The 12,047-nt window shown below is 53.8% G+C and overlaps 1 protein-coding gene across 1 annotated transcript in view; it reads right to left on the reverse strand.

Moving 5' to 3' along the window:
- The window catches only part of INTS3 (integrator complex subunit 3), a 64,887-nt gene that overhangs the window by 38,712 nt on the left and 14,128 nt on the right, over positions 1–12,047 (reverse strand). Inside the window, exons 4-6 of the mRNA XM_030541883.1 lie at positions 6,774–6,887; positions 6,345–6,429; positions 2,471–2,537 (exon numbers count right to left, since the gene is read on the reverse strand). Of these exons, the coding sequence (XP_030397743.1) occupies positions 2,471–2,537; positions 6,345–6,429; positions 6,774–6,887 (266 nt within the window). The remainder of the gene's footprint in view (positions 1–2,470; positions 2,538–6,344; positions 6,430–6,773; positions 6,888–12,047) is intronic.

Below are 12,047 nucleotides of genomic sequence, written 5' to 3' on the forward strand. Positions count from 1 at the left end.
GCCGGCCAGTAAATTACCCAGCCTTGCTATTTGCAACCATGAACTGGGAATGGGCCAGAATAGCTCGGTGCCTTTAATGTGATTGATAATCACCCCCATGGCTCGGCTGGGAGAGCTGTACATCAGAGCCCTGCACAAGGGTCACTGCGTATGCTGCAGCTGTAACTCCAGGAGATAATGGCTCAATGGCAAATGAGTCAGCTGCCCTAAATGGCCCAGGAGGGTGGGGGGAAGAGCCCACGAAGACGCGGCGCATGTTTGCTTTCCCAGGCACTCTAGCCTGCCCCAGCCCCTGCGCTAGCATGCAGCGTAACCAGGCAGTTGAGCTGTCTGGACTGGCAACGAGAAACAGGGGCTGAGGTTGCATCTGGGCAGTGCTTGAAATCCTTAAGGAATGAAGCCTGGTAGGCTGTCAGACCAGCTTCCTCCCCTCGCCGACCAAGGTGCGCACAAACCTAAACCATTGCCAGAAGGGGTCAAGAGGCTGCCTGCAGCCCCAGGATTAATGGATCTGGCAGGCAGAGCAAATGAGCTTTTTCGAAAACATGTAGAGGCAGCGTCATGTTTGCTTGGCCACTAGCGGCCAGTGGCTGAATTATCCAGTCTGGCAGAGGGGGCGCGCTCGCCTCCTCTCCAAGCCAGCCAGAGCTCAGGGAGTGGCTCCGCTGTTGCTGTATTTAATTAAACCAAGCAGTCGACATTCGGAAAGCAGGATTAGATTTTCTCATGTGCTGTTTAATTAAAGTCTTGGCTTTTCCCTAATCAAAGGATATAAATCCCAGCAAAGAGCTGCAGGTTCTCCCTGCAGGCTCACTCCCAGGGCTCAGCTCTGCTTGTGCTCAGGCATTCTCTGATCTGCTACAGCACGTGCTGCGGAAAATTGAGCAATGCCTCCAAAAAAGGCTTAGCCTTTCCCCTCACATCATTTCCCCGACAAGCTCCTATCCTCAGGGGAAATCTCCTGTGATTTAATGCGCTGGGCTGGCTTCTGCAGATCCCAGGCCAAATGTAGCTTTGAATCACAGGGGAGAGAAGTTGCTTTTCCCCCTGCAAACATTTTCTAGTCATTTGTTCGCAAACAAAACCATAACATAATTTGGCAAGATCTGCAGGCTGCTTCAGAGGAGCCCCTGGAGCTGAGCAACAGTAGTGCCCGGGACAGGAACTAGCAGGGCCATGCTGGGGCCCAAGGCCAGAACAGCAGGGATTGGGGGCAGGGGCAGGACTGAGGTGCATCAGCTGAGCCGGTGGAAGGAAGCCCTAGCAGCGCTGACCGCTAATGGTTACCTAAACTCATGGCCTAAGAACTCCCAATTGTTTTCTAGGCCATAGCAACAAGTCCCGGCCTCGGCCCCCGCTAGCAGTACAGGTTCACAGCAGATGCACTAGGTGGCACTGCACGGCAGCGCACAGGGAAAGGCCCCTCGCACGGTGGTACACGGGAGCTGGGCCGTGATTGCTGAGCACAGCAATCGGTGATTTTAGAACTGCTGTTATTATAAACAGCGAGTTGTGAAAATTCAATCGTCTAAAAGTAATGACGCCACCCAGCTGAGAGCTAAGCTACCAAGTTTGTTTATCACCAATTAGCCCCGGCTTTACCAACAAAGGACAATGCAGAATCCATTGCCCGGTCACAGCAAATCATTGAAGGCTGTTGTTTAAGCACAGGAAGCTGACAAAGATCAGCTCTTGGGCAATGAATTCCAAATCACTCCTCTAAGAGGAACACCCTCCATCGGGACTCTGGAAAGTCAGGAGAAAAATATTCCTAGGAAATTGCCCCAGAGTCCTGGATGTTCTGTCCATGGCACAAGGTGACCAAGTCCCATTGTTTCAGGGGGAAGCTGGTCACACACATGGCAGTACATTGCACAACTGGCTAGGAGCATTATGGGATATCAGCTTCCTGTGACCCACCGGGTGCATGACACCAGGCTAGAAGAACCAATGGTCTGACCCCACCTGGCTTCGTCAGCTGCATTACAAAATCCCCAAGAGGTTACAGCAAGTTGTGCCAAGCGGGACACCGGGAGGCAGCCAACAACGGGTGCACGCTGCCGGCCCCAGGGCTTGGGATTTCATGCCGCAGCCGAAGATGTGCTTACGGGGCACGTTGCAGCTTCACAGTGGATTTCATGACAGGAGAACGAGGTCCATGCCCTGCCGTGGACTCAAGGCGAAGCAACGTTCTGTTTTGTCCAGATCTAGCCCCGAGGGGCGGGGCCAGTTACTTGCAACCCCAGTGCCTCGCCCAGCTGACTGTCCACAAGTCAACCTATGTCAAAAGCTACCAACATGTCCACACCCACCCCAAACACACAAACCCCTTGCCATGCCCAAGCAGGGAGGTCTCCATTAGCCCCACGGATGGTCAAAGAGCCAGTTCTCCCCATCACCGGCCAACCCGTTGCTCCTGCCAATCAGGAGACGTCTCCCAGCAACAGCGCTGCCGCCCACCGCACCATACCTTTGCTCAGTCAGTATCTCAAGGACATTCTCTGCCAGCCAGATATTCTTCGCCGTCACATCCCCACCTGCAACCAAGAGCACAACATGGGAGCAAACAGCTACTTACGTTAATCGATGTAATTGTCTGTAGTGTCAGCTTTATCCCAACCAGCCACTGTCTCAGCCCCAGCCTCCGCAAAGCAGAGCGCTATAATTACAGCATTTTTTCCCCAGCTCAGTACAAGCCTCACATCTGGCCTATCCTGCCTGCCACAGAGGTACCTGGCTGCTTCCAAGCACGTGTTCAGCATGGACAGGGAAACAAGTACGATGATTGCCATTATTTTCTGTTGTATACAAAAAAAAAAATGGAGGGAGTCTTTGTTCCTAGAGTGGAACTGTCAGTTTCTGGAACACAGAGTCAGTATTGACCTCTCTGTCAAACAGAGCGAGAGCCAGAAAGGAAAGAGATTTGGTGTTTAGGGGAGAGGGGGAATAACTTTAGAGAATGCCTGGGACGGGAAAGCAATCCACCTGGTAAGAAAACAGGGATCACTGCTCCACGCACTTAGGGGTAAATGGAGTATTGTGAGAACAGCAGGCGACTAGGACTCCTGGGTTCTATTCCCAGCTCTGCCACTGAGTCACATCACGAGCTTGGGCAAGTCACTTCTCTCTGGGCCAGACAATCTGCAAAGTGCTCTGAGATCTTCAGCTACAGGCCTGGGAGTGCAAGTCTTATCTTGGATTCATAGATTCCAAGGCCAGAAGAGATCATTGTGATCATCTAGTCTGACCTGGATAACACAGGCCACAGAGCTTCCCACAATAATACCTAGAGCAGAACTTTAGAAAACTATCCAGTCTTGATTTAAAATGGCCAGCGATGGAGAATCCACCATGCCCCTTGGTAAGTTGCCCCAATGGTTTATTACACTCCCTGTGGAATATCTGTGCTTTATTTCCAGTCTGCATTTGTGTAGCTTCAGTTACCAGCCATGAGATTGTGTTATGTCTTTCCTCGCTAGACTGAAGAGCCCCTTATTACATGTGCTCTCCATGTAGATACTTTCAGACTAAGGCACCCCTTAACCTTCACTCTGTTCATTGAAATAGACTGAGCTCTTTGAGGCTTTCACTACGAGGCAGATTTTCTAACCCTTTACTCGTTCTCGCGGCTCATCCCTGAACGCTCTCCAGCTTATCAACGTTCTTCTTGAATCGTGGACACCAGACCTGGACACAAGATCCCAGCGACGGTCACGCCAGTGCCAGATACAGAGCAAAAATAAGCTACTCAAGATTCCCCTGTTTATGTGGCCCAGGACGGCATGTGCTCTTTTGGCCACAGCATCACACTGGGAGTTCAGGTTCAGTTGACTGTCCACTACGACGCCCAAATCTTTCTCAGTCGCTGCTTCCCAGCACAGAGAGCCTGGCCCACCTTTATTCCTAGATGTATACTTTAATATTTAGCCTTCCTAAGCTGGTCAGTGACCTGTCCCCTGCATTATTTATCACTCCCACAACTGGTGTGTCATCAGCAAGCTCTCAGTGATCAGTTTATGTTTTCTTCCAGGTCATTGATAATGTTAAATAGTGTCAGGCCAAGAACTGATCCCTGCAAGGCCCCACTGGAAACACACCCACTCAATGACAATTACATTCAGAGACCTGGATGCAGTGTTGTAGCCCATCAGTCCCAGGATATGAGAGACAAGGTGGGTGAGGTAATATCTTTTACTGAACCAACTTCTATTGGTGAGAGAGAAAAGCTTTCAAGCTACATGGAGCTCTTCTTCAGGTCGGGGAAAGGCGCTAGGTGTCACAGCGAAATACAAGATAACCTGCTAGCACATACTGGTCCCTTAGCACACGAGCAAACCTCGCTCTTTGATCTTGTATTTACCCGTGACACCCTTAGAACCGTTCCCAGACCTCAAGAGCTCCGCATAGCTCGACAGCTTGTCTCTCTCTGCTAGTCCAATAAAAGATATCGCCTCACGCACCTCGTCACTCCAAAACCTAATGCTTAGCCAGCGTTCAATACCTTTAATGCGCGCTCTATTAATTGCACATCCTTCTCAGTCTTCACTGACTGAATCCCATATTAGCCGCTCTGAGATCAAGGTAAAGCTGTCAAGCCTATAATTACCGGGATTAGCCCATTTACCCTCGTTAAAAACTTGGCACAACATTCGCTTTCTTCCAGTCTTAAGGAACTTCCCCAGTGCTCCAAGAATAATTAAAAATCAATGTTAACAGCAAGCTCCTCAGCCTGCTCTTTTCAAATGCTTGGATACAAGTTACTAGGACTTGCTGATTTAGAAATGTCTAACTTTAGGAGCTTCTGTATACCATCCTCCAGAGAGATTAGTGGAATGGCAAGAGTGTTATCATTACCCTAGGATGAGACTCTCACCTGTTTTCCCCCCAAACTCAGAACAGAAATATTTATGGAACACATCTACCTTTTCTGCATTATTATTGATAATTCTAACATGTCCATCTACTAATGGAGCAACACTATTGTCGGGATTCTATTTGTCCCAAATATATTTCAAAAACATCTTATTGTTCCTAACTCTGGGGGGACAGATTTCTCCTTGTGTCCCTTTGCTTCCCTTATCAATTTTCCACAATTCCTGAGTGAAAGTCCCCATTATCAACTTCCCCTCTCTTACAGCTGCCTTTACTTCCCCTCTAAACGAGGTCACCAGCATGAAGCTGGAGCACTTTGCTAGAAGCTCAGAGCTGTACTCAGACCTTTGGAAATACAGATACGCATATGAGGCACATTGCAAGCAATTGCGATGTGATCATAACAATTAAGGCATCATAAAAATAGCAAAATGCAGGACAGCAGCGTCAGCAGAATGGGGCCCCGCACAGGGAGCCTCAACTGATGGGAAACAGGGACACCATCACCAATGTTTTTTTAAGCTATCCCGTGTTTATTACATCGTGCACATCGGGGGAGGGGGCAAGACCAGGGAGGCTGGTTCGTTCTCAGCACTTGGCCCTCCGAACCCAGCTTTGCCCACCCCGTCCTGCAGCCGAGGGGATGGTTTCCATTTCCAACTGGGCCAGCCCACGTCACAGATGTAGCCAATAAAAATGAAATGTCAAGTTTTATTATACAATGCAAATTCCACCTCCCTGAACGTAGGTGCCAAGCACTGATGTGCAGATCGACGGCTCTGTGGCCCTGCAATGGCACAGAGGGGGCTGTTTATGCAAATGAGTGGTTACCACATGGCCAGGCCCTCGCTCTGCCCCTCTGGAGGCGTTACAGGCTCTGCATGGCAGAGTCCCGGCTCACGGGATGCGAGCACCCCCCTCGGCTGCCCGTGTCTCAGTGGTTCTACTGTGCTGGGCCACGGGGGCTGAGCTGCTGAAAAGCTGAGGAATTCCCCACACGCCTGCTGGCTGTTCCAGAGACTTTCCTGGCACTAGGCTGCCTAACCTCACCCTACCTCTCGCTGCCCCAACCCGGGATTAACCCCTCACAGGGAGGATGCTGGGGCTATTGCAGATTCCCAGGCCTAGGCAGCAGCCCCACTAGCCCCTCCATCTGCGAGCCATTCCCTGACAGGCAGGTTTAGCCAGCTCTTGGAAATGCACTGCTGTTGCTCTTTCATCGGGATCATCACTGCTGCAAAGGGAGGTGGACGTGAGCTGCCTCCATTGCAAGCCCAGACCCAGCCCAGCTCGAGCAAGGTGTCACGCCACATTCAGACTCGGATCCCAAGCAAGGCAGCGCACGGTGCTCCAGCGGCCATGGGCTGGGCCTCCTGCTGCTGCAGCCATTGCTGGTCAGGGCCCTGGGGCAGTGCAGCGTGATGGAGGCCAAGCCCTGTTGCTGCAGGAACCTGGTCCAAGGCAGCACTCACCTGCAATCTGCTTCATGAAGGTCATGCAGACGCCATCTGCCCCAAGCACCCCGCTCTTCACCAGCTCCCGCAGCAGCCACACCAGCTAGAGACAGAGAAGAGCAGAGCTAGCGTGAGACGGGGGAGAATTTGGTGTTGCTTCAAGCACAGATTTCGGCACAGCCTTGGCCACGGAGCCACGACTACACCTCCACGGCACGAGACAGAGACAGCCCCAGCCCCAAGGTCACATCTCAGAGGGTGTTGGCAGCCATGGGGGGTGGGGACACCCATCCAACATTGCTCTCTCTTCCACATTCCCTTCCTGCTTATGGTTCCAATCCCACAACCAAACCCCAAGATGCTGAGTTCCCTCAGGACCTGCAGCCCCCTTTCCACTCCCACCAGGGCCTATATCGGGTTCAACTCCAAGGCAGGTTCCCCTCTCACCTGAGTCCGACAGGCATCCTGCAGCTTCAAGTACTTTTCCATGAGAATCTGGTTGATCTTGTTTAGAACAATGTTCATGCCATCTCGGCTCACCAATGCCAGGTCCCGGTAACACTGCAGCAGAGACAACGTGGGGGGAGATGGGTGCAGGTGACCCCACCTGAGCAGCATAATGAATTGATTGATTTATAAAGCCCCTGAGCCTGGCTGAGGGTTTGGGACACTAAATAGACTAGCACCCAAATCGGCACATAACGCAGGAGCATCCCTGGGGATCCAGGCAGAGGGAATAGCTCAGGTTCCTGTGTTGGAGCGCCAGGCAGGAGAGCCAAGCTCCCTTCCTCTCAGACTTGGCCACGCCATGGTCACACCAAGCTAGAGTTTTATTCCACCTGAGTCCCCTCTCAGCCTCCGTGCTCATGCCTTTAATCACTGGTTCATGGGCTAGCCCAGTTCTCCTGCACTCGGAACTCCCCTCAAGGCAAGGCTGGTTCAAAACGGTGGTGAAAGTTGCCGGATGGACGGAGCTGGGGCCCAAAGCGTCCCACAGCCACGCTTTTCGCCTCCCACGTTCCAGCATTGGTCTCTTCAGGGCAGGGCAGGGCAGGGCAGAAGTGAAACAGGAGTTCAGTTCTCAGCCTCTCCGCTTGTGGGGCAGAGGGCAGTGCGTGTGGAGGTCTGGCCTTGTAAAAAACGAAAAACAAAACAAAATCCACACATCCCGACCCCCGAAGCCCCACCTGTGATGGAGCAGGGGCTGTCTGCATGGGCGATGGGAGAGCAGGGGAGGACTTTAGGGGATGGACAATACCTGAGCCTGTAACCTGAGCTAGGCAAGGGGGGTGAGAGGTCAACACTTTTGCCACGGCAGCTAGACAAAGGAAGGGGCCGGCTGGAGGTGGTTAGTTTCAGTTTCTGTTTTGGGCTGGGTGGTGGGAATTCAGGGAATCCTAAGCTGGGATCCAAGCACCCTGAAACCCCAGAAGGGCTCAATTGAGGGGTCCTGACTGTGCCTCCAAGCTCTGCTGTAACTTGCGTTCCTGTTGTCCAATAAACCTTCTGTGTTACTGGCTGGCTGAGAGTCACTGTGAGTCCCAGGAAGAGGGGTGCAGGGCTGGACTCCCCCACATTCCGTGACACCACCCTACACCACTCCTGGGTCTCAGACACCAGCCACAGCTGATGCCGCATCAAAAAGACCTACATCAGTCAGGGTCACTAACTCAAACACAACAGGGCTCTGGTTAACCAGTGGTGCCCGGAGATGCAGCAGCAAAACCGGCTACTCCCACGCCACCTTCTCCTTCCCACATCTCTGCTAGCCAGGGATGGCTTCCCACTCATCAAGCATTAGCCCAACTTCAGTTCCCAGCCCAACCAGTACCACTGAACTCCAGACCCCACCTCGCCCAGGGCAGACCCTGGGGACAGCCAACTTGAGACCTCACATTCTCAGCAAAGGAAGGGCCTTCCCCACAACAAGCGGCCAAGGTGTAACCAGGGAGCAGGGCTGACAGCTCTGCCCGGCATCCTCTTGCCCCCTCTCCCTGGGTCGGTGTGGTGCGGGATGGGGGTGATTAGGAAGTAATTTGCTAAGTCATTCCACATGAATGTTAATTTGTGCTGTTAAATGTCAAGCTATTCCGGAGAGCAGGGCTGTGGGCTCGGCATTCTCCTCAGGAGAGTTAATGAGGCCCTGAAAGAGCTCTTTGATTGGACTCCCCGCGCTCGGGCGCTCGCCCCCTTTCATGCAGCACCTGAAGGGATAAAACACTCACACAACAGGTAGAGGTTTCGTGCGGCTTTTTATCAATCTGAGATGCTAAAGGAGCTTCCGCAAACGGGAGCCAGGGCCCAGCCCGCCGAGCCGCCTGCTGCCTCCCCAGGGAATGTGGCCTTAACGCCAACCTCAGGCAGCTGCCTCGCCAGCTTCAACGTAACACGCACCACTGCAACTCCTGCAGGGCCTGCGAGTTGCAGAGATGGAAGGGGCTGATGGGATCTGCCGGGCAGGGTCTACACCACATGCGAAGCTCCCTACTGCTCTGTCCAATCTCAGATGACCAGGCTGCTACCTCTTCCCACAGGACTATGCCAGAGTCAGCACCCCTCCTGGTGCAGATCCTACCTCTTCCTGTCCTTAATTACAGCACATGACACTCTGCCACTAGTCCCCTGAAGGCCTTCAGTGACCCCCAGCATTTCCCCCTGCAGACAATTACGTCCCCGTGTCCTCAGCAGTGCTCGCGAGATCCATGTCTGGCCTTCCGTATCTTTCCTTGAACGCAGCATTGGTGTAGCCATGTGGGCTCAGGATATCACCCCACCTGCCTTGTCTCTCTAGTATCTTTTCTTCTCAGTCAGTAACGTCTGCTGCTTTTCTCAGACTCCTCTCCTGCGTCAGTATCCTACCCTGGCTGTGAGCTTCCCCTCCCCCTGCACCCAGAGTTGAGGCCTGTCTGCATTTAACCCCAGGCACGCCGACTTAGTGACCCAAGGAAGCTGCATGGTCAAGGCAACCCCTACCACAATACCCCGGGACAGTAGGGTCTGAAGAACTGCTCTGAAAGAGAAACTTGCTGAGGTTCCAGGACTCGAACCTGGCGGCTTCAAATAGCTACGGCTCTCTGTGACAGCTCCCTTGTGGCCCTGCTCCATGGGGGTAACACACCCGAAGCTAGGCAGTGCAAGCCCAGCAGGAGCCTTCACTCGGACTGTGACCCAATCCGAGAGCCCTGACCGGCTCCCGACTCTCTAAAAACGGGAGGACCAGGTTTGGAGGAGGACACACCGTGTGATGGGTGCCTACACAAGAACGGCCGTACTGGGTCTGACCAAAGGTCCATCTAGTCCAGTATCTGTCTACTGACAGTGGCCAATGCCAGGTGCCCCAGAGGGAGTGAAGCTAACAGGCAATGATCAAGTGATCTCTCTCCTGCCATCCATCTCCGTCCTCTGATGAACAGAGGCTAGGGACACCATTGCCTGTTTCTAAAAGGCCCCAGAGGAGGGGGGAGCAGCCAGAACAGGGACTCTGAGGTGCTGCCTGAGAGCTGGGTATTTTGGTACCATGGGGAAGGATGCAGCCAGCCCACTATCAGGTCCTTCTGTATCTCAGCTTCTCACCCCACATGGGTCCCAAAGAGTTTGGGGAAATGCTTGAGAGCAGGTCTGGAACTGGACTCAGCTCAAGGTGGAATTGGGATGGTGAGTACAAGTCGCACAGTTACTCAGCCCCTGGAGTGCCACATGTCACCCACAGAGACCCAAGCAGATGAGATGGGACTCCTCCTTAACCCCTCTTGACCACGGGATGGGGAGCAAAGGGTGGGCGGCGTGAGGAGAAGCAGCTACTCTGCTCGGATGGCGAGGGGGAGGGAGGGGAACCTGAACCGCCAGATTAGTTTCAAGGATGCAAGTGATCCATCATCTCGTCCCTGCCCTCGGCGGGTCAGAGCCACCCCTCAGACAGGCCATTTAATTAATAGGAAGGGACCAGCCTGATGGATGTGCAGTTTCAATAGATAAATCAGGCCACGCCGAAGAGCCTCGAGGGGAGGAGTGTGATGGAGAGCCCAGGGAAGACGGGCACTTTGAGCTCAGGGCAGAGGTTCTGTTTGCCTTCCGGTCCAAGAGCAGAAGTTAATTAAAGCAAAGAGGCACAGGGCGGAGGAGGCAGTTTCCTGCACATCATCCGCTGTCACTTGGATATTCGAAGGGCCCAGTGTCCTGGCTCCCAGCTGGACAAGTTTACCACAGCTCATCTCTGCCAGTCTGGGGGAGGGAGACTGCATCCCTCAGCTCATCTTCAATGGGAGGGGGATGGGAAGGGGGCAGCTGTGATCCGATTTCTTCTTTATCAGCCAGCAAGGTGTCGGTGGCCGCTCAGCTGCCCTCCCACGTCAGCAGTGGGAGGCAGAGGGCTGCCTTTTAACTAGCTGCCCACAAAAAGCAGGGACGTTGTAGGTCCAACTGATTCTGGCGCTGGTCTCCCCCTCAGGCAATGCTGGGGCTGAAGTGAGGCAGGGGAGAAAGGGATACCAACGCGTGGAACTGGGACGCAGGAAGGGACGACCAAAGGAGCCAGCACAAGGAAGTACCATCACTGGGGAACAGGATGGATAGGATGCTGGGAGGAATGGGGAGCAATGCACACATGGAGGGATTTGAGGTGCCTCTTCTGGCCACACAGCGCTCTGTTCTTCGGGGGGGGGGGGGACACATATGTAGGGAGGGATGTGAATTCGCTGCAGCAGCACAAGTGGAACCATCCAGAGACAGGCTGCCCGAGCAGCCCACGGAGAGTCTGTGGCTCTCGGAGGGGCAGAAAGAAGCACAACCCCGAAGACCCTTGCTGCCGACACAACATACCCCTGTTGTCAGCTTTGGGAGAAATGGGTACGAGGGACTCCAGACGCTGCCCGTGGAACTGGCGGCAGCAGCAGCCCCCTCTTCGCTAGCGAGACGCACCGAGGATGCTCAGTTCAGGCAGTGGCAATGAATGGCAAGTACCAAGTAGCCGCATTTCCAGCCAACACGAATTCCATTAGTGCGACTTGCAGATCAGCCCCACTGGTGTCCAAACTCCCACCGCAAACGGCCGGAGTCTGTGCGCCCAGCCAGTCTCTGCCACAGCTGCACTCCCTGCAGCGACCAGGCCCCAGCTGCAGTCCCACTGGAGCACAGGAGTTACCGGGCTTGGCTACGCAGATGTCAATGGATCCCAAGGAGATTTGGGAGCAAGGAAAGGAAGATGATAGATTTGGGGCGAGGGAGAGTCTTGGGGGGGTCAAAAGGTCAAACTGCAGATGAAGACCAGGAGACACTAATAAAGTATTCCAGCCCCTCGGCTTTAGCACCTAGAAATCCTCAGGCAGTACATCCCCATTTTCACAGGAGATTCAAGACCGTGGCCCTTGCTCTTGGGATCATTACAGACCCCACTCCCTTTCTGTGAGCGCTAACCCTGGCATCCTGGCCAAGTTCCACACCAGGAGTTACCTTCCACCAACCAATTCCGCCAGGGGGTCCCGGGCCCCGTTCTCCCTCCTTCCCTTCCTGAGCATGCAGGGCTCTGGCGAACAGCTGTCACAGGCCCCGCACAGCTGACTGCTTCTGTGAAGGGGAGGGATTCCCGAACCTGTCAGCTTTGGGGGAAGGGAGCCTTGCCCCTCATGCAAGGATCTCAAAGCCCGCTCCAGCAGCGAGCCACACAAGCCCCCTTATCAGCTAGGCAAGCCATGTCCCCCCTTTACAGACAGAGATGGGAATCAC

This window comes from Gopherus evgoodei, chromosome 24 (assembly GCF_007399415.2).
Source record: "Gopherus evgoodei ecotype Sinaloan lineage chromosome 24, rGopEvg1_v1.p, whole genome shotgun sequence".
In the NCBI taxonomy this organism is placed as follows: Eukaryota; Metazoa; Chordata; order Testudines; family Testudinidae; genus Gopherus; species Gopherus evgoodei.